The sequence below is a fragment of the Liolophura sinensis genome, chromosome 12, assembly GCF_032854445.1.
Source record: "Liolophura sinensis isolate JHLJ2023 chromosome 12, CUHK_Ljap_v2, whole genome shotgun sequence".
Lineage (NCBI taxonomy): Eukaryota > Metazoa > Mollusca > Polyplacophora > Chitonida > Chitonidae > Liolophura > Liolophura sinensis.
In genome coordinates this window covers 13936070-13958796 of record NC_088306.1, presented here as the reverse complement: position 1 = coordinate 13958796, position 22727 = coordinate 13936070, and the positions used below count along the sequence as shown (strand labels likewise).

General features: G+C 37.1%; 2 protein-coding genes across 3 annotated transcripts; both read right to left on the bottom strand.

The window, feature by feature from the left end:
• Positions 1–838: 838 nt before the first annotated feature.
• Positions 839–5159, bottom strand: LOC135479723 (myosin, essential light chain, adductor muscle-like). Its single transcript, XM_064759626.1, has 5 exons — positions 5096–5159; positions 4024–4170; positions 3357–3533; positions 1560–1646; positions 839–897 (listed from the first exon to the last, which is right to left on the bottom strand). The coding sequence occupies exons 1-5, from the start codon at positions 5157–5159 to the stop codon at positions 839–841; spliced, it is 534 nt and encodes a 177-aa protein (XP_064615696.1).
• Positions 5160–7808: 2649 nt separating this feature from the next.
• LOC135479182 (dynein light chain Tctex-type protein 2B-like) lies at positions 7809–22365 on the bottom strand. Of its 2 annotated transcripts, none has more exons than XM_064758959.1 (5): positions 22224–22365; positions 14244–14377; positions 13246–13315; positions 11179–11242; positions 7809–9711 (listed from the first exon to the last, which is right to left on the bottom strand). In XM_064758959.1, the coding sequence occupies exons 1-5, from the start codon at positions 22286–22288 to the stop codon at positions 9664–9666; spliced, it is 381 nt and encodes a 126-aa protein (XP_064615029.1). In that variant the 5' UTR covers positions 22289–22365; the 3' UTR covers positions 7809–9663. The 2 variants fall into 2 exon arrangements, with proteins under 2 accessions (XP_064615029.1, XP_064615030.1); XM_064758960.1 differs by lacking the exon at positions 22224–22365 and adding an exon at positions 16324–16513.
• Positions 22366–22727: the final 362 nt, after the last annotated feature.

The following is a 22727-nucleotide window of genomic DNA, read 5'->3' as shown; positions in this document are numbered from 1 at the left end:
CTCTCCATGCCGTAAGTCTTTTATGATATTGTATTCCTATATGCACAGGTATTAAGCCGGTGGACTGGCTATCCCGGTTGCGCGTTCCCTTTGCATTGTTTTCACGTATATGTAAATTGCATATGACGACAATACAGTATTTCGAGTAATGACCAATGACGTCTACTATATTGCAATTAAGTATGTATGTATGCTTGAGGCTTTGGGTTGTGCTTTTCAGTCGTGTGTCATTAGGTGTGCGTACATATACTATGTGATTTAGTGCCAAAGTACTTCCGACTCTGAAGTATCATACAAATCGTAGGCTACCATTTTCAAAGTCCCTAACCATTAAAACACCGAAGGGATCTTATATTACAATTAACATCACTTTACTTCACATGTTTTACCTAATTCGGCTTAAGCCTTGGTACTGGGGGTGTTTAATTTGCTGCTATTTAAGCATTGACATAAACAGTTACAATAAGACCCTTACTGAGGTAAATTGACAAGAGTACCTGGGTACGTGTGACTATTTCCGAGTATCACTCTGCTGTGGTTTTCCTCTCTCTGCCGAAAGATCTTTATCCCAACTCGACCACTTTCAGAAGCATAACCTACACGCTTAATTGCAATTTACCAGTGCAACCGATTTTATTTCAAACAATAACTTGATCAGGTGAGCCTCTCTATTGGCCTATGTCATGATGATGACGTCAGTCTCCACCCAGCAGAAGCCTCTTTTGGCCTATGTTATGATGATGACGCCAGTCTCCAGCCAGCAGGAGCCTCTCTACTGGCCTATGTCATGATGATGACGTCAGTCTCCAGCCAGCAGGAGCCTCTCTTTTGGCCTATGTCATGATGATGACGTCAGTCTCCAGTCAGCAGGACCTTCTATGACCTTGCTGACAAAATCTGCAATTGTAACAACCGATATCATGTGAGATTTCATACAGGATTCCTTGAAAATGTTTTAAGTATAATATATATCAAACGCCAAAATATGGCTGAAATACTGCCCAAGTGGCGTAACGCCACAATAAATTTATGTAACATATGTTACATGAATTTTCCAGACACAAATTTGGAGAAGTATATGTGAATTGGGCGACTTGCGTTTAACTGAACACACCTGCTCACGTGGATAAACTGGCCTGCTGTAGCCAGTGAAATATGTACAGATATCATTTTAGTTCAAACATCGTCTTATAATCTAGCGACTGATATTACTGTAATTCTTCTACCTTTTCGCATGTTTGCAAGGTGTTTACTCAAGTATATCCTGAAGGCATTATTCTATGTTGACTGATAAAATAATACTACTTGTGTAGCCCTGAAACTGGACAATCCAACGAATGTAGTTTTGCCTCCAAAATAAAATTACAAAATGTAAATATATTGCACTGAAAACTGATCTTTCATATAAGGTTGAGAAATTAGAGTAACATGTATATATGGTCATCAGCGGTCTTATTGGCCCGTCGGTCCGGAAAACAATGGAAGTAGAGGAATCCTGGGAATTCTCTGTCTGAGATTGGTACTGAATGGACGTACAGATATATTGCATTACACCTTACCTTCGTAGCGAACAGCGCCGTGCATGTCTTCTTTAACGTCTGTGTATTTCAGTATTTCATCCACTTCTTGGTCTGTCAGTTTTTCACCTGTAATAAGTAAAACCGGGCGGCTGATCACTCATACTACAGAAGTTTTTCGTCTGACACAAGTATACTTGGTAAAAGTATATTTGTCTGGTCTGGGACACTTCGAGTTGAGAAACAGAGGAATTCCACAAAGCCATGTCTGAAGACTGAAGTTTCATTTTGAAATACGATTTAAAAGTTATTCTTCGTCCCTGGAAGTTAAAGTTTCGACTACCTTGTAAATGCAATCTTAAAATAAATGTGTCAACATTCTAATTTCTAGTACCAACCGACTAGAGTCCGAAATGGTTTGGTGAATTCGGCTCATGGGCTGCTTAATTATCAACAGCTGTTGAGACGGAATGTGTTATAAAAAGGCTTTACGTATATAAGACTTCACAAACTTAAGTTGTCTTATTTGGAGTAGCGTGTTGTCTAGTAATAGAAAAATTGGCTCGTCAGCGATGAGAACGTGAAGTGCAAGTTTAATTTCAACATTTACATGTATATAGACAAGATGTATACCAAGAGTGAAGATATACGTAGTGCTGGTTAAGGACAAGAACATAAATATGGTTGACTATATGGATCTTAAAGTGAATGACATCGCCATAGTCATAACTCGACTTTTATACACTACAAAATGCTCGAGTATATAATTTATATTACACATAATCATGACAGATTACATGGGTTTGCAAGAGCGTCGATCGTCCATTGTAGAAATGTTGACACAGATGAACATAGCATTTGTACGTAAGGGTTTATTCGTTGCAACAAGTGGCAGTGCACGTGCAAACGTGAAATCTGTGAATGCGACGTTTGGAATTCTTTTTTCCATATATTTTTCCATTTTCTCTATATATAGAAAAGGGATCTCCGCACCATAGAATGTGTTATATGACTTAAAGAACGCGACAGTCAATTATTAATTTACTTGATCATACGAGCTTTGTCTACAACCTTTGTCACGAAGGCACAACGAACGCTTAGAGCGGGATTCAAATATAGCTCACTACATTTTCTACATGGAATTAAACATTACTCAGATGTTTAATTGTCTTCTAAAATTATCTGTAATGATTTGTTTAATGCTGATTCCATCGATTTAAGGCAATAATTTATGAACGATCTTCCCAGCTAGTGACACAAATAATCCCGCAATGCATGCATGGGTATATCATGTCACTCGATGTACCAACAGCATTGTTGTGAAAACATATGTACATATATATGGTAACAGACTGTTAACTTCCGCCACATGTCATTTATTTTTCTGACAGTCTTTCTGTTCTTGTGTCAGAAACATTGGTTATTCAGTAACGTTGCCTTGGTATAAGCAGTAATATACAGCACATTTTGATGGTGCTCCAAATCCGGATGCGCATCTGGAAATGCTTTAACGATTCTGAATCATTGTCCAGTGCTTGTCTCCTTTTTAGCAACTTTACCGGGAATGCTATGGGCAACTTGGTGCATTCCTTGGCTTTGGTACTAACATCAATAACCAGTGGTTTTGTGTTGTAATCCATTTCGGATCCAGATCCAGGAATTCTTTAAACGTGATGTGAACCACATGTAAAGTACTCTCCCTTTGTCCGTGGTGAAGAGTGTATACTGATTAGCTGAGGTTGTGGGTTTCGGTCTAGGAGTGTTTTCTAGTTTAACATAACACGGATGTAAGGTAAATCGTCTTAAAACTAGGCAGTGCCACTGGCATTTTTGAATTACCGCGTGAGGTCAGCATCAGTCGGAGTTCGGCCATGGATATGAAGCCACGCCCCTCTCGATCAAAACTCCTGAAGGCCTCCCTGATATCGCCATTCTCGGCGTCTCCATGGTGATTCGTCCGAGCTTTGGTGTTGTTGTAAATGGTCAGGATGTCATCGAAGTTGTAATGACCTTCGCCTGTGTATTCATTGAAGGAAAAAAACTACTTCGTAAATTTAAATTTCGTTGCAACTGTATACCTTTTGTGGTTACATATACCTTATAAGTGTCCGGCAGTTTTCATCTTACCATTTTCGTATCGATAAAATAATCTTATTGGCAAAGAGTAGCCTAAGAACACCAGTCACAAGAAGTAATGCCTGCATGATATTGGTGTGTTTTGATGTTATCAGGACACGTACGGCAAGCGGTTTTGATATTCATTCTTTAAATATACGATATGAGGAAAATAATTGCACATGCATGTATGTGTAAAAGAATTGGACGTAGACATGTGTGCAATTTTTACAATAGAATTCGAGAATAAATATCAGAACTTCTTCCCATAGGTATGTTGTAAACTGTGTGTTAAATATTCACTCACATTTATGCAATGATGTTCTTCAGAGAAAAAATACAAACTGGAATCTTCTGCTTTAAAAAAAAAAGTGTAGGCTTATGTAACTACCCATCTCAGAGGCTCCACCAACTTGGTGAACGGTTCTGTTGGTAGGATTGAAGCCCACACATCGGAGGAGGTCACCCACTTTAGCTGCGTCTATCAGACCGTCTCGTCCATCCCAAAAATCAAGCAGGTCAAAAGCATCCTCCAGATCTGAAAGAAAACCCAACAATTCGACCATCCTGTCTCACCCTGGAGCAGTCACAAAGAGCGCCTGGTGGAATTTCCGTGACCGCATACAGTACAGAGATACGCGTACGTCACCATGGTAAATGAGCTTTAACTAAGGCAGTGTTGTGACAGTTTCGAAGAACGGGCCCATATTATTTTGTACTTATTTATAGTTGTATTGTTTTTTTTTTCAAACTGAGAATAAAACAAAAGCTCGAGCAATCTGCTCGTCTATCGCCTATTCATTTATCTTTTTATTTTATTTTGCATGACATGTCTTATAGATAGCAATGCATTTAAACTTCTGGGCCCAGTTGTTCGAAAGTGTATTAGGTAATACTGGTATTAAATCATTTTTTTATATTTAAGGTTTTAGCCAAATTTAGCATTTAATGCAGTTGTCCAAATTCAAACTATAACAATATCAGTTTTACAGTTTTCGTTATTTGACTTATTATGACAAACAAAATATCCCGCAAACGTATGCATGATAAACTTATAGGACAATATTCTTCGTATGCAACAGTGAAGCAGGATATATTCAGGACTTATACGTATAAAGACCGGGGTACAGAGTTTATGTTGAAGCTTAAATGATTACTAATTTTGAAAACGCAAAAGCACATTAGAGTCAAGGATCAGCTTGATGTATATATTCAATGCCTCCCTAGGAAGTAGAAATTCTCCTTCAACGTCTGCTTATTTTAATTCATTCGCCCACTGCGCCTAAACCAGGCGCCGTCATAACAAAGGTAAAATTCTTCAACGCACTGGAAGACGTACAACTACTAAATACGTAAACAAAAATCTTTGATTTACTTTGTTTATAGGCTAAATATAATGATGTATTCATGATATAATGATACATTATCTGCAACGTTTTTCGTAATTCAATTATTAAACTTACGGTCCAATTCCTCGTCGGATATCTGAGGGCATGTAACATCAACGGAAGACATCTGTTTGTCCATACTGAAATTTTACGCAACAGTGGTACCAACGAGTAGCAAATATGAAGGCGTCCCCTTAAACTTTGCTTATCTAGAACGTGTTCCGATATGTGTGTGAAAGACACCATTAGGATAAGTAGAATATCCTAAGAACAACCGGATTAACACCGACCTTGCCGAAACTTGTTAAGCTTAAGAATATTCTTGCCTGCAAAATTAAGGATTAATTAACATAATCAGGGATAATGACTGACGACCTATAGTTCAAGCGACATTTCATATATACTCGTCAAGACATTTGGAATTCTGACAATCCCAAAGCATGGATAAAGCTTAACTCGATATAAGCTGTATCATGCCTTAGCATATATACAACTCAAATTCGTTCGCCGTAGATGATACATGTATATCTTTTTTTCGAAGATAAATAGCAATAACATTTGTGATTTCGGTCGTACATCACTAAGTAAAGGGCTGATAAAGAATTTTGGAGATTTGAATGCCTCCACTGTTCTGGAGGATTAAGGCGGCAATAAACGTCTTCAGTTTTGCCACCCACGACAAGAAATGAATAAATGAGTATGGCTTACCACCACATGGTCAAAACTGCTGCCATATCGTGGCTTCACTGTTCTGAAACAGATGCTAAATATTTACCTTGGCCTTGACGATCCCTTGACCCTCGTCTCATTGACTGGGATAATCTACTCCCACTCCTACTCAGACCTTCAAGAGTACGAGTATAACATGAAGCATGCCCTTGACTCCATGGGGCCCCATAAACTATATAGGAAAGAATAGGGCTACTGAAATTCAGCTTCGTGAATTATATATATATATATATATATATATATATATATATATATATATATATATATATATATATATATATATATATATATAAATTTCACGCAACACAATTTACTGAAATATATACTCCCAGTTGCAATTCGTTGAACTCAGACGAAGTCAGCATCGCCAGGGCAATTGAAAAAAAAACTGATACAGAAATGAAAACTCGAGAAACATTGTACTTTGATGTACGTATTTGTTTGCTATCAGTAGTGATGAACGTCATATTCGATAATTTTTCACTCATGTTTGTGCCCGGAGAAAATACCCCAATGTGACCAAGTACTTGTACTGGACTTAAAGTCGAAGACTTTGTCATGTACAACGCAGTGCTTCTGAATTTGTCCCATATGATGGCGACGGTCGGGTTTATTGGCAGGGGAAACCAGAGTGCCCTGAGAAAACAGCCATCCATTGCCAAAACTCCTGGTTTAAAGCCACAGCCAAGAACAGCAGAAACTTGAATGGAACATTTTTCCAGGGCCTGATAGTCGCGGCGAACTAGGAAACTGCAAAAATATAGTTCGCATTGGTGAAAACGCCACTGAAAACTGTGTCTGAAATACCCTTCACTTCTTTTCTTAAGATTTTTTTTTTCAAACAGAGTTCAATGCAGTCATACCTTTCGATTTTAAAGTAGTCTGTTTCCTCCTACCATAATGCTGGCCGCCGTCGTATAAGTGAAATGTTCTTGAGTACGGCGTAAAACACCAATCAAATAAATAAACAAAATAAAGTATGCTGTTTGCACCACATTGATAATGCATGCCACAGTGAATTTTCCAGGTCGTAAAACATGCTTTGATATCAGATTTGCTTTTTCATGCACATGTGCACATTATATTATATAGTTCACAAGAGTTTCATTCAGAACTGAACACACAGGAGCAGACAAAGTTGTTTGACGTCATTGACGAGATACATGGACATTATCAATACGGCTCAAGAATCCCACTGTAAAATCAGAACATTTGTCAGGACACAACTCAGTGCAAAAAAATCTCAAACAATATGTGAAGGTACTTTGAATGGAAAGGCAAACTCGCGTTGTTCCAGGTTAGGAAAAGTGGCGTCTAGAGCATCTGCCTCGTTTTCCCTTCACTATATTATATATGCAAAAGAGAATGGGTACACAAACCGCGCTACATGTAGAAGTGTAACTTAAGTACATGTGCAAACGGCAGTCATTCAAATGAAAGCCCGTTTGCATGCCCCTTATTTAATTTTTAGCTGTGTGGACGTGGAAAAACAGTCACGCTTTATCCAGTTGGCCTTTCTTCTTCCTAGATTCATGCCCACTTATATCATGACCAATTCCATCGCTTGCAAAGTCGCTGAATAGATAAAAATCGTTCAAGATGTTGACCCGAAATACATAGCAATCACCACTACTGTATGTAAATAGCTAGTGGTGATGCCCCTCCTTGGCAGAATGGTGTAAAGCCTTGGCCTCGTCACACCCGATTGAGTACCTACCTCTCGCCACGGCCATCAGATGGTTTTTCAAACGAACAAACCATTAAACAGCGAAACTCCATGATTAAAAAATACAAGAAATGAATGGTGTGGGAATGTCGGACTTGATTCTTGGAACCAGCAGGACCAGTGTGTTTACAATTGCCACATTCCTCAATATACAGTAGGCTGTTTCACTTCAAATAAATACGAGATGGGATAGAACTAAGATTTTTATTGCTAAACCCGTCCTTCACGGTAAGATGGTGTCTGGATGAGATCCGTCACAACAATTAAACTCTAACAAGAAAGTGAAAGAACGTCATTGCTTCATAACACAAAGATTTATGTTAATTTATTGCCTTATATGTACAAATGTATGATTAAGATTTCAACATCGAGAAAAAGGTACAAAATCTAGTGGCACACTTCTGTGATATATGACCATTGTAATGGCATTGATATCACCATCTGCAGCTGAAGACATAGTTTTTCACAATATCCTCCCTTCCCCTCACATATAACAGATTTTCAAAACATCTGGACAGTGGGTTTACAGAGAAAAAGGTAGGTTTATCAAATTGAAAATCAGTATATGACTGAATACCTATATACAATCTTGGTTTTTAACCTAAATAATAAATATGGGTTTTAACACACATGCCCCAAATAATTTCACAGGCCACAAGGCTATTAATGCTCATTTCTGCACATAGGCTAGGAACTATACAGCAACTGAAAGATACCCCTTCAGAGTTATGATGCTTGCCTTTTTTGCTCTGAAATTCTTTTTCTCTATATTTCACATTCTGACACACCTTTTGAAAAATATTCCCATTTTATGGGCAAACAAGGAAAAACTGTACGGCAGAACAATTGCTTTTCCACAAACAAAAATATAATTCGTGTTCAGAACTTAAAAAGTGTCTGTAAATATCAATAACATAAATTTTGTCCAATATTAATATACTTTTCATATTTCATTTTTCATATTTTCATCCCTGTATGCTCTTTGATCAGTCAAATGTGTGTTACACCAAAATGTAGTTTTCAAATTTTTTCACATGCAAAATATAGACTACAAAAGTATCCTCACTGATTGGCTGGTTTGAGGGATAGGCAAGTTCAGACCTACATTCTAAGTTTTAAGGGCAGATTTACTTAAGCATAACGGATGTTGCAATGTTTAGCTCAGAAAATTCCGTATATTCTCAGATAATACAAACAGTATCAATTGTGCATCCCTTTAATAGGTAATCTTAAAATGTAAATGAGGACATACATATTACAAGGTTCACCTCGCCTATAAGTGACACGAGTCACAGATAACAAATCAGAACATAAACTTGAGGATGGAATCTGTACAAGATACAAGTGGAGAAACGAATAAGAATAGCATTCTTACTGTAACCTAATGAAGTGTAATCTGTCATGTCAATAAAAGAAAACATATATGAATAGCCTTCTTACTGTAACCTAATGAAGTGTAATCTGTCATGTCAATAAAAGAAAACATATATGAACAGCCTTCTTACTGTAACCTAATGAACTGTAATCTGTCATGTCAATAAAAGAAAACATATATGAATAGCCTTCTTACTGTAACCTAATGAACTGTAATCTGTCATGTCAATAAAAGAAAACATATATGAACAGCCTTCTTACTGTAAACTAATGAACTGTAATCAGTCATGTCAATAAAAGAAAACAATCACTTTTGTTGACATTTTCAAAATTGACTGCGTCAATGGATGAGAGTTACAATCATGTGGGTGCTGGAAAATATATATTAGTATGACTCTAGTAAAAGAGCACGGGCTTCCTTCACATATATTGTTTTAGATGCTACTCTGATGTCCCAATTTTGCTTGTTATACACTGTACAAGATGGTAACAAAGGAAAAACAGGCTAAAATGTCAACAATTTACATGTCCTGCAAGAGCCAAGATATACTTCATAGTTCAGATGCAGCGAGTGACTTCAGTATGTGGAGAGGACAGCATTTGGTAGCATTTGGGCTGTCCCTCTCATTTTAATACATGCAGAAAATACTTATAAAATCTGGATGAACACAAATCTTTGGTAAACTTTACGATACAGCTTTATGTCACATCAGTGTGAAGTAAAATCCATTTTGAAGAAGTCAATCAGGATGTGTCCAAAACCCCAGCTTCATAGGAGAAAATTGTCTCTCTGCTTGTACTGTGCCTATTTCAATCAGTAGTAAAAGACACCAAATGCAGCTGCGACACAAAACAGACTTTCCTGCAAGTAGAGGATTAAACATAATAATTAGCATGATCACAAGTTGATTAAAAACTGCTAATTTTTTATTTTCAATATACATGTACCTTGTATAGAGGACAAAGTTTCTGATCATTGAACAGCAAAAAATCTCTCTTTTTTAAAGTAAGTAAGATCAATTATATCGTTAGATTTTTATATTTTTTCCATCAAGTCTCAAAGTTTGATTTGCCATGGCTAAAAGACTACAACAATAGTCTACATCATCAATATGGTGCCCACTGAACCCCCAAATATCTCACTGTGGTAATAAACAACAATCAAATAAACAAATTATAAGAAAATATTCTGGTATTCTGGTAAGGATGAGAAAGCTATGAAATACACAAATACACGTATACATGTTAATATACTATGGGAAAGAAGAGTTTATTTAAACGCAGTTATACAGTTTAGAATAAAAAATCTGTAGAAGCAAATATGTGCAAAGACTCTGACTCTATAAACATATGTGATTACACAGGTTGGAAGAACAACAAGGAATTCAGAGAATACCGTCGGCTAGCCTGATTCAGAAGTTCGTAACACTAGGCATAATGCTAAAGTCATTTGATTTGTTCAAATATTGACCTTTAAACCAGAATAAAGTAGAATGACTGACATTGTCACACACAGGTATTAATTAGATAGATAATCTCTAATTAGATAATGCTGAGATCTTGCCATAAAATCAACAATATAGGCCAAAATCATTATAATGTCACAACTACATGTATGACTGTTTATCCTACATGCATATACGTAAGGATTGCAGAGCACTGACTTCGTATGTTATAGAGCTGTAGATCATGGTAAAAGACAACGTAGGGAGTTCGTGCACAAATTCTATCGCATAGGTCTTTCGTATGCAAATCGCAAACCTAATCTGTCAATCTATGTACTATGGGTGGCAACTGCAACCCTTTAACTGGCTGAGGAAATGTTGAGCTATGAATTCAAAAATTTCCTTTGTCATTGATATGCGAATCGCTACTGACGGTTGGCTATCTGTGTACCATGGGTGGCCACTGCAGCCAAAAAAAGAGAGGGGCAGCATCTGATCCCTCTCTCATAATACCTCTCCTTACATTGTAAAGGCGAGCTAAAAAGGAATACACTCTATTAACTGTGACATGGCTGTAGATCTACTATATTTGCCTCTTAATTTATGGGGGCCTCTTAATTTATGGGGGCCTCTGTGGCTCAGTTGGTTAGCGCGCTAGCGCAGCATAATGACCCAGGAGTCTCTCACCAATGCGGTCACTGTGAGTTCAAGTCCAGCTCATGAAGGTCTAACAAGCAACCTGTGGATGGTTGTGCGTTTCCCCCAGGCTCTGCCCGGTTTCCACCCACCATAATGCTGGCGGCTGTCGTATAAGTGAAATATTCTTGAGTACGGCGTAAAACACCAATCAAAATAAATCAAATAAATCTTAATTTATGACTTACATTCATAAAGATATCTTGCGCATAGTTGTCAGTATCAGAGTCCCAAAAGCATCTACAAGCCATTCTGAAAGAGAAAAGGTTTACATGTACATTAATAACTACAAATATCTTAATGATTGACTTAGAACCATAAGCAACTTTAATGAGGATGTGCTATAATGTGGAATGCCCAAAAATTCAGTGTTTTTCTTTTATTTTAAGGTGAACTTTACAACATCAGGTGTACCACTGAAAACAAAACATAGGTACATCATGAAAAATAAACGTGTGCAATTTTTTAATCTATTTCTAATTCTAATTCTCACACACCATTCAGGTGTACCACAATAAGGTCATTGCAGGTTTAGGAGAGGTATGGTAAAGGCTCTCACACATTTGCTTTGACATCGCGCTATTGTCTACGCAGCTGATTATTTTTCAAGAATCCACGCTTGCGAGTTTGTGGTTTGAGTGGATATGGGTGAGGGCTTGTACCAGCTGAATTTCCCACTGAGCTATTCAAGAGGAAAAGCTGATCATAAGAATGTCATATATTAAGAGTCCATTCGTTTCTGATCAATGTGAAATTTATTTTGTAACAATTTCATTCTTCGCCTTCATTTTAAATATACCAAATGTTGCCAGCATGAGAAAAGGCATCATCAGTTCTCATAGGCACAAAAATGAAGAGCAAAACAGAGTTTGTTCTAAGGTGAACTTGTCAGGCTCATTTGTGGCATTCTGATTACAAACATTTTCGATATCTCGAGGTCTGGTTATGTCAGTGTGACAGAGTTATGTGAGCTTCAATCAATTCAGATTTACTTTCCCGCATAACTAATCATAGACTAATCACTGTCTGCAATCTTACACACCCAGTGTAGCAAGCTACATAGAGTACAAACAAGTGGACTCCCACTGGCTAAAAGCTCTCACACTGTTAAACTAAAACTCCATGTAACACCATCACGAAAGATCAACCATGCTACATATTATATTCCACTATGCAAATAATGCGGGTCAGTGAGCACCAAAGAGCATTCATTGACACTTCATTGTGATGTAACCTTTTTTTTATTATTTGTTTGAAATGACACTGCGTAATTGTTGAAAGGAATCAATTGTTGTTACATTAATGCAAACAGGTTTAAGTACGAGAAACCACTTGCTACCATCTTTTTCAAGAATCAACTCATGCGCGTCGTTTCTCCATTATCTAACAGTGGCAGCTAAAAGATGTGATTTTACAGAAACTACAAACAAGCCTAAAAAGTCAGCTATGCAAGATGTAAGTCCAACGAAGATGTAAGATGTATGGAAACTACCATAAAATTATGTCTTTAAGCCATGTTAAATTGCACGAGCCCTATCAGGTCTCTTCCAACACTGCATGAACTGACAAGACTCTTGAAATGATGATTCAGCTCATTATTAGCCTGCATGCTGTGATCTAAGGTAGAAATAAAATTTTAAAAAAGTCAAACGCTTATTTTCATTCATAGGGCATACATATATTTGCTATCTTGTAATTACAAGGCCCATTCATCAACAATGAGGGTTTTTCAAAACTGACTACAGTAAGATGCCAGACAGTGTACCTTTTATACATGTACATGGGCTTTTTAGTCAACCAATGTAATGATTTTCCCCTAATACAGTAGTTGCTCTGGCACTGTTCACAATCTATATCACCAAGCTCATTAACTATCAGACAAACAGCTGATAAAGCTTTACGGTGACTAACTCTAAATATATAGTCTGAAAAGTCCACACGTACCCATACATTTTAGAACATGTCGCAATCTAAATATAAAGTCCTTAAAGAAAACAAACAGCATTATATTTCATGAATCATATAAGATCTAGATGAACACAGATTGCCTAGGACTGCTTGTGTCAAGCTATTCCTGTGACTTAATTTAATGACATCTCTCGATTAAACATGATGTTTAGAACATTATAGACAGTATAAATACATGATAACACACTGCAGCAAAACTGGAAAGGATACGATAACTAGCAGATAATAAGGAGATTTATGAAGACTTCCTTCTGTGCAGAATATAACAGAAACTTTGTTACACATACTTCACCCCTTCTCCTCGTTGTTCACCGATGTAAACCTGAACTATGAACTTGTAGCGATCGTATCCTATATCTGAAGGGAGAAAAACAAAAGACAAAGCCTAGAAGTTTAAAGATCAAATGGATTGATCTTATTCAGCACTGGATAGGTCTCACTGGAATCTAAAGCCAAGGACTTTACAAATGTTATACGTGTACTGGTGTACATCATTTAACTTATTTGGTGTTATCATTTAAATTGAATATTTAGGTATACCTTGAAAGAAATGTTCTGCTTGAATTGATGAGAAAAAAATGAGATTTTCAACCTGCCTTCTACATGTGAGCGAGTGAGCGAGTGCTTGGGGTTTAACGTCGCACTCAACAATTTTTCAGTCCTATGACGACGAAGGAATCCTTAGGGTGTATGTAATGTGCCTCCTTGTTGCAGGACGGATTTCCATCGCTCTTTTATCTAGTGCTGCTTCACTGAGATGACTTACCCAAGGCAAGTAAGCCGCCATGCCGAGCCATCATACTGATACGGGTCTTCCAGTCGTTGCACTATCCCCTTCATGCTGAACGCCAAGCGATGAAGTTACAACTTCCTCTTTTAAAGTCTCAGGTGAGACTCAACCCAGGATTGATCCTGGATCTACCGCTCCAGAAGCGTACGCTCTACCAATTGTGCTATCCGAGCCAGTGACGTCTACATGTAGCCACTTTAATACATCCCCAAATACAAAACTAATTTTAGGTCATCAACATGTACCACGTCGCCCCCTTCCATCTTTTTTCCCCTTTCTCCACCTTATATAAATATGTATATTCATATATTTATATTTAAATACACACAACAATATAAACATGGAACTCAAACATGCAGTTTCAAATTCAATTGTATGGTTCCAGTAAATACATATTATATATGAACATTAAATTGACTGCATGCCTTTTTCCAGAAATCATTGGAAGAATTCCATTAGAAACTGAATTGAGGTAGTGTCAGTATTGAACCTCACCTTTTAGTTTTAATTTGATGTCATCTGATATGGATCGTGTAAGCTCTGTTGTTTCCTCGGCATCGTACGACTTTCCCGATAATTTGTCTATCAAGACCTGATGAATACATTCCTTCACAATAGCTGGGCGGAATCTGGAAACACACAAACATGACAAGTAGAATGTTCAAGAAAACAATATTTAACCAAAATCACCTGTTGTAAGCATGTGAGTGATTTAATTACTGTACATATGTTGAACTGAACGTTTGAGTCACATGCATTTTCATAAATATTTGAATTTTATGGTGGTGTAATTATGCATCATATTAATATTGATGGGTGCTGATGGCATCAGAGAGACCTTCCCTTCTGTGTATGTGTGGGTTGTAATGTGAAATGCATTATGTACATGTAATGTGCACTGCATGTAGTTTAATACATGTACATGTATGAAGAAGCTGACAGTTAATACATGTACAAGTATGAAGAAGCTGACAGTTAATACATGTACGCGAATGAAGAAGCTGACAGTCAATACATGTACAAGTATGAAGAAGCTGACAGTTAATACATGTATGTGTATGATGAAACTGACAGTTAATACATGTACGCGTATGAAGAAGCTGACAGTTAATACATGTACGCATGTGAAGAAGCTGACAGTTAATACATGTACGCGAATGAAGAAGCTGACAGTTAATACATGTACAAGTATGAAGAAGCTGACAGTTAATACATGTACAAGTATGAAGAAGCTGACAGTTAATACATGTACGAGTATGAAGAAGCTGACAATTAATACATGTAGGCATATGAAGAAGCTGACAGTTAATACATGTACGCGTATGAAGAAGCTGACAGTTAATACATGTACGAGTATGAAGAAGCTGACAGTTAATACATGTAGGCGTATGAAGAAGCTGACAGTTAATACATGTACGAGTATGGAGAAGTTGACAGTTAACACATGTACGCGTATGATGAAACTGACAGTTAATATATGTACGCATATGAAGAAGCTGACAGTTAATACATGTACGTGTATGAAGAAGCTGACAGTTAATACATGTACGTGTATGAAGAAGCTGACAGTTAATACATGTACGTGTATGAAGAAGCTGACAGTTAACACATGTACATGTATGAAGAAGCTGACAGTTACTACATGTACGCGTATGAAGAAGCTGACAATTAACACATGTACAGGTATGAAGAAGTTGACAGTTAATATGTGTACATGTATGAAGAAACTGGCCGTTAATACATGGTTTAGTGCAAACAAACCAATGCACCAATGTGTTAGCTGTCTTATCACTGTCAGATTAAGGGCCACCTACTCCAGTCCATTATTAACCGATCATTATCATTGTTTGATGGATACATAAATGATACAGGAAGATTAAAAGATAAGGGACATATACATCCATTCAGATCATGAGTATCATAACCCAAAAATACCGATAAACTTCACAGGACAGATCACTAAAAAATAATTCTAGCATTTTCAACTGAGCGACTAAATAAATAGATACATATATACATGTACGTTCTATGCAGGGCACCAGTTGTTGACTGTTGAAACTGTCAAACTGTTACACTTGGAACAGATGGCATTTCACAATTCTTAATCAAGGCTAAAAGAATTCTGCACTTATCAAAGTATACGTTTATATGTACATCATGATACTAATTTTTAGGTGTCTGGGTCACATGTGGGTATAATGCATACATGCATGCACTTGTTTAATAGATAAACAAAATCAGAAAGTTTGAAATATGTTAAATTAGACACTAAACATGAATACCAACAGTTTCATGTACCTGTACACATCATATAATGCATGCATGTCTGGTTTTGAGTGAAGATAAAACAACATACGTCTAGTCATTTCATTTAAATAGTCACTCAATACATCAATCATGAGAGTAGAATGAAAAAACCTCTTCTGCAATTAAACAAATAAGTTGTTCACAGAAAAAGATAAAATGCCCTCAGGTCAGTGGTCTGCAATCAAATGTATGTTTATACTGCAGCATATATATGCAATACTCATTTACCTGCACAAAGAAATATAATAATCTACGTGTATACACTCACATCAAGTACATCCTGTGGTGAGATTCAGATCACTTCACAAGTTTTCTTCAGCACCACGCAATTTTCAGAATGTCAATTAGAATGTACTGCAGAATGGCAGGGTGTGCTTAATAAATGAAGTACAACATACAGGTACAAATACAGCACAAGAGAACTCTTCCACACCATAAAAAAAGCTTGTTCTGGTCAATTCTGCATTAGTTATACAGACCACACTTGCCTCTGTCCTACAATTAACAGAATAATTAGACTGAACAAACCACTAAAATCAGCATCACTTTCTAAACAGCAGTATATGGGTATGATTCACAGTATGATAGCACTTGTACAGGTACTTCCTCAAGCCAACCTCTACACAGTATTGACAGTACTTTCACAGTAACAGTATGAGAACTTTTTCAATCTCCAATCCACAGCTGCAGACATATGGCAGACAGGTACATGTACCAGTAACTACATTCTCCAGCCTTCTAATTCCTCGCAAAATGTAGATGTATATCTATAATAATCACTGCACACTTTCTTTAAAACTACAATCACACAAAAAAAATTTTTTTTTATCCACAGCACAACATTGGTTTTTATCAAATTGAGATCTCTGTAAGCCACAGGAAATGTTTATATAATCCACAATAAATGGTATATGTACTCATGGACAATGGTCAGCTGAATACACATTGTACACTTAAATAACTTAAGTGATTGCAGCACTTTTCTAATGTTTAAGAATGTTCAAAGAAAACCTTGTTTGTCCTTCACCATAACTATGCCTCCATGAACACATCAGTTGGTAATGTTATTAGAGCTTGCAGAGTACTTGCAAACTTTAGTACAGTAAATGTACCAGTACATGTAGAGCGTACTTATCTGCCCAACAAAATACAAATACAGCAAGAGTATCCATTTTTTCCCCAGAACCACACAGAAGGGCAACAATTAACAGATCAGTAATCCATGTTTCGCAACCACCAATAGGCTATAAAGAACATACTGGGGTATTGACAACTTTCACAAGGTTGCACAATAAATCCTTACAAAACTAGATGTAAATGCACATATGTATAGCGTACAGGCTAGTCAGCACAACTCTGGTGAAGTGTTTGATCCTGTTAGGTGCTCTAGGTCAGTGCCAAACCCTGTTCCCTTGATCTCCTTGTCAGCCTGGCTGCCCTCTGTTGGTGACTTGATCTATAACCCTACAACCTTCTACACAGTCTGATAATAAGAGAACTCATTGTTGCCTATGTACAGCTCATGCTTCCTTTGCAATCCTACAACACTCGATTTTCTAGGACACGGTCATGCATGTAGGTAAGCCACGCCAGGCAATTTTAAACTTAAAAGATACATGTATGCCTCATAAAAAATAATACACGCCCTTCAGGCTATTTGACCTCACGGGTGTAAGCGTCAAGAACAATCATCATCAATAAAATGCCCTGATATTTAGCAGGTTAACTAGGCTGAAGGTTTAGTCCGTATACACCCTAATTCTTACAGGATTTCATTCAAATAAAAGCATACCTACGTTACCAAAGCTTTGGGAAACTACACCAAGAAACACATGTACTAGCTAGCTATTATTATATTACATTCTTAACAGGTATCACATAAACATTCAAAACAAATTTTAAAACTTCGAGAATCACCATGGCACAGTGCAAATTTTTTCTGAATTAACTGTACATGAAATGCTTAGGGGTGTAACGCACATGTACGATATACCCTAAGGACATGTGTATGTGCTGAAACTAAATGAAGGGCTGTAGATCTGTAATGGCACCATTAGTTAGTACATCAATATAGGGATTAATTTTAAAGCCTACGTACATGTAGATCCACATACATGCACACTGTAATTGTATCTTGTCAGCTGAAAGGATACACATTTAGCACAGTATTTCAGAGAATGGACAGCTCCCTTATAATGAGCTCCTACAGAGGAGTTATTGGGGTGAATGAAGTTGGTTTTTGTAAGGCTAAGAATAAAAAAAGTTTGTGGGTCAATATGGGCACATGTCAATACTCATGCACATGGATGTATATATCTTGAAAGTCAAACTTCCATTATAGCTATAAAGTATGGACATCGTAAAAGCAAATTATATGAACAATATACTGAACCATCCATGTAAGAGTACAAGTACCACAATATAATGTCTCACAGTTAACCTGTGACATTCGTGAGCACACAGATACAGCTAAATTGTACTAATCATATTACATTGTATGTACATGTACACTGATTGTCTTAACACAGGTATTTGATTATGTATTGTCCCTTGCAACAATCACAATCTAAAATTGATTTCAGCACTGATGAACATGCATGTATGCAACTTCACATATGATCTACATGCACATACTCATGGGTTTACTCTTGTGTTATTACCTTGTGTTGCATGAAATCAATCATATACCTGTGCTCACCTGATGCTAATTAGAACAATGTTAATCAAATACTCTTAATGCTTGGCCTCATAGACTGACCTTGTAATAAGGTCATGCTGTGAAAGGAACAGCTGTGCCCTTACAAATTAAAGGTACAGCCAGTACATTGTACCACATTACAGGTATACAGGACTAGTCAAGGTCCAGTGGTCATACACACAGCCAAGAGAGAATGATCTAGCATTCCACACAACAGGCCGATGCCTTAGTTTATTCTGATATCTCCACCTTTAACCACAACATGAAAGCAGCAAAGGCCACTGAATGGTACTTATACTATGCGGCTGATTTTTAAAAAAATTTCATTTTCTGGACATGTTTGAGGTTGCGTTTATTGGACTTCAATAGTATTGAAACCTTGTAGATCATTCACAATATTTACATGTACAATAGACACCTACAATATATGCACTTATAGGAACTTAATTCTTCACAAGGTACAGTACTTGTATATTAAAAGGCTCTAATACAGCTGTACATGTACTTTTACCCATGGTGCTGCTTCACTTAAGCAGCAGGTCTGAGACACCTGCTGGTAATAAGTTACAACCTACTGTTTGACCTAAACTTTCCAGTGTGAATTATCAAGTAATTTGTTTGTTTCAAGTAAGTTTTATTGGTGTCAGAAAGTTATTGAGTCTTGCTTGCAAAGTACATCTAGAATGATATCCTAGGCTACTAGAAAATATAAGTTTCAGCATAAAACGTAACATCTTACGATATCTAAGACAAGTCAAATACATACATGTATAATTATTAGGCCCCAATTTATTGTATACATGTACAAGTAACTGACACCAGGTCAACATGTTCTTGTCTTGTCAACAATGATAAGCTGAGATTGTATCGTCTCTGAAGTTCTTGGTACAAGACCTGCATGGTTCAGCGCAAAATGTTAAGGCACTACAGCTGACCCCTTTTCATTCTAGACTTCCCTCTTCTGAAATACTGAACATTATCAAAGCATTTTTCCTACTTATGTGTTGTTGCTAGGCAGACGCAAAGTGTTACATACATACAAATGCAAATTATTGTTCTTTTGATCTCTCTTTTTACTCACATAACCGCACAGATGTCAGGAATTTATATATGCACACAGAAAAATTTAAATGCAGTATCAATCATTTCTTGATGCATTTGAATATAATTTTCTGCTATATTGATTTCTATTATACATATATGTGAAACCAAAATCAATGACAGCCGTGATCCTAGACAAAAAACATTTTCTGTTATAAGATATCAATGGGCCTTTGCCGACACAGTACCCGACTAAGGAACTGACCTTTCTGCAGGCAACCATTGCAGGCACAGAGGTCATACATTTTCAAATAAACCTCCTTCACTTTGTGACATTTTACATTGTACGCTTTGCCAGGCACCTTACACGTAACTTGATTGTGAGGGGAGCTAGATTTCTCCACCTAGCATCAACTTGTAGGGAAGTTTGTCAGTTATGTGCAAACACTTGCACCTCCCCTTATGAACTTGGCAACCACATTTATATGTACATGTATTCACATGCAATAAGTGAAAAAATACCATACTCAAGAATTTTTCAGAAAGCAATCATTCTCATGACTGGAGGCATTCAGAGTAAATCACTGACCTATCTGTACCTTAGATCAGTTGATCTTGAGTTATTATTCGCCCTTTCCAGTGTGCTGTTTTCCTACCGCATTGCATTTTCACAACAACAATTTGCAGACAAACATGAGAGCAACAGGGCCACACCAAATAACTTCGCTTGGGGTCACACTCTTGTTTAAAAGATGTGATTTTAGGAGTATGTTGTGGCTATAGGTGGGACCCCAGAAAATGGCTATTAAATAGGAAGTTTCTGTGTGAAAGCAAAATATGCTTTAAGATCTATAGCTGTAAGACAGATTTTGTAAACTTATTTGGAAAGATCATGATAAACGTTATGTACATATATCTTTTTTTTTCAATCATTGGGATGTAATTTATAAATTCTGACCTGTTACTATATATATTCTACCTAGTAAGCTGAGAAATGTTGACTTCATGTCTTGACATTTATGTGTCCCTCAATGGCTTCTTTCACATCTTGTTGCTCAGATAGTATTTGTCACCACTGTGACATAACTTACATATAGCATGCTTTTATAGGCAAGGTCCCACTTCTCAAAGTTTCATGCCTCAAAAACTAATTTTGCATTACGTCATGGTCGCTGTCATGTAACAAGGGAGGTAATTCAGAGCAGGTCTATTAAGATCCACACAGAGTATCCACGAAATGAAAAATTAGGATCACATGTAACAGCCACATGTACATATCAGGTGTTACTGCTCTGTCTGAAGGGTAACTTCTTCAGGGAGAGCTGAAATAATTACTTCATTCTAGAATGTTATGATGTAAATTCAAAAATCTTAAATTCTGGACATTCTACATGTGCATCTATACTTGTTGTCCTATATGAAACTACTAAGGAAAGAATCTCTGTACGTTTAGGCCTATGCAGGCCTATATACATGTATGCACTCCCTCTTGGAAGTACTGGATGTACTCCCTCTGAAAACACATTACCTGTAGCACTGGTGAAAGCATGTTCATGATTCAATCCGATATGGCAAATTCAAAATCGCAGTCACATCTAAAGACCATTAATTTACACTGTTAAAGGTGATCTTGTGAAGTATGATTAAGAGTAGTCCATCTAGATGGACTCAGTGTGCCATTTTAATTTTCTGACATTCATCAACGTCCATCAACGCCTCTCAAAAAACATGACGCAGATTTCAAATTCCCATCTCCTTCCATATTATGGCGGTCCAAATCACTTCCTCTCTGCATTTATATGCAATTTGCCGGTGAAATCTCTAACACCATCCTCTTTATTTACTATCAACACCAATGGAACTAATTCACTCGCTGCCTTATAGTCAAGCCGACTGCTAGAACTTTGGTAGTACCGAGTGTCTCGCCGTCGACAGCCATTTTGAAGTGTCACGTCACCTACTTCTGGCTTTTAAAGTTTCGGCAAACAGGAGAAAACTACCATGGCCATTGGTAAGAACAACCTTAATCTTCGTAATTTAAACCAAAAAGGCATAAAAAAGAATATGTATTTTAGTGCAGGAAAGTCTGGGTGCTGTCAGCGCGGCAATGAAATTGGCTACATGAATGTTAAAATGTTAAAACAGAACAATAAGTCCATCTAGATGGACTAAATTAAGAGGAAACCCACAACCATTCGCAGATTGCTGCAACTTAACCGCCATTAATTTGTTCTATCCAATTTTTATCATCTGCTTCTAGAATAAAATACAACATCTATATGTACTGAACAAAGGTTACAATTCTGTTCTGTTGTTTAGGTGTCCATAATGATAACATTGACATGTTGCTTTTCACTAAGTGTCCAGATTTCGATGCACCCGGTGCGCGTTTAATTACTCAAATATTTTTGGTTGGAAATATCACTTACTTGTGCTGAAAGTTTGGTCTTATAACATAAGTATTTGTTGGTCCCTCTTCCACCTCCGTTGCCATCTTTGAATATGGTTAATAAGTTAATAATAAATTTGACATAAATCCACGCTTCCTAGAGTCAAAACATTTAATATGGCGCCTTGACAACAGGTGCATTGTGGGTATGAAAATCTCCAAACTGCGACTGCTCTCGTTATTCAGGCAAAGGATTTGTAGCGTGGAGAATGTCACTCGCACCTGTGTCGGAGGCTTTGAACTCACCTGAGTTAGGATTGATTACTTTTTACCTGAACAGTAGCTCTGCGCCGGAGAGTGATCTAAGCACGTCACACTCTGGTTGAATGGCGGAAATATGTGAGTCAGACAAAATTTCGGCAAATTCAAAGATAGAACTCCTGTCATATCCAATCTGGCGGCAGATCAAAGCGATCACCTGTCATAGACTGAAGATCGGAAGACAGACAATCAAACACTGATAATACTTGGACAGGTAAGTGGA

What these genes read in the sequence shown, in the direction of transcription:
- LOC135479723 (XM_064759626.1), bottom strand. Translation starts at nt 5,159, where the DNA reads ATGGACAAACAGATGTCTTCCGTTGATGTTACATGCCCTCAGATATCC. An exon ending in ATCCGACGAGGAATTGGACC is followed by an intron (nt 4,171 to 5,095) that starts GTAAGTTTAATA and finishes GTTTTCTTTCAG; the next exon opens with ATCTGGAGGATGCTTTTGAC. An exon ending in ACTGATGCTGACCTCACGCG is followed by an intron (nt 1,647 to 3,356) that starts GTAATTCAAAAA and finishes TACTTATTACAG; the next exon opens with GTGAAAAACTGACAGACCAA.
- LOC135479182 (XM_064758959.1), bottom strand. Translation starts at nt 22,288, where the DNA reads ATGGCAACGGAGGTGGAAGAGGGACCAACAAATACTTATGTTATAAGA. An exon ending in CATCAAATTAAAACTAAAAG is followed by an intron (nt 13,316 to 14,243) that starts GTGAGGTTCAAT and finishes TTCTCCCTTCAG; the next exon opens with ATATAGGATACGATCGCTAC. An exon ending in CGCAAGATATCTTTATGAAT is followed by an intron (nt 9,712 to 11,178) that starts GTAAGTCATAAA and finishes CTCTACTTGCAG; the next exon opens with GAAAGTCTGTTTTGTGTCGC.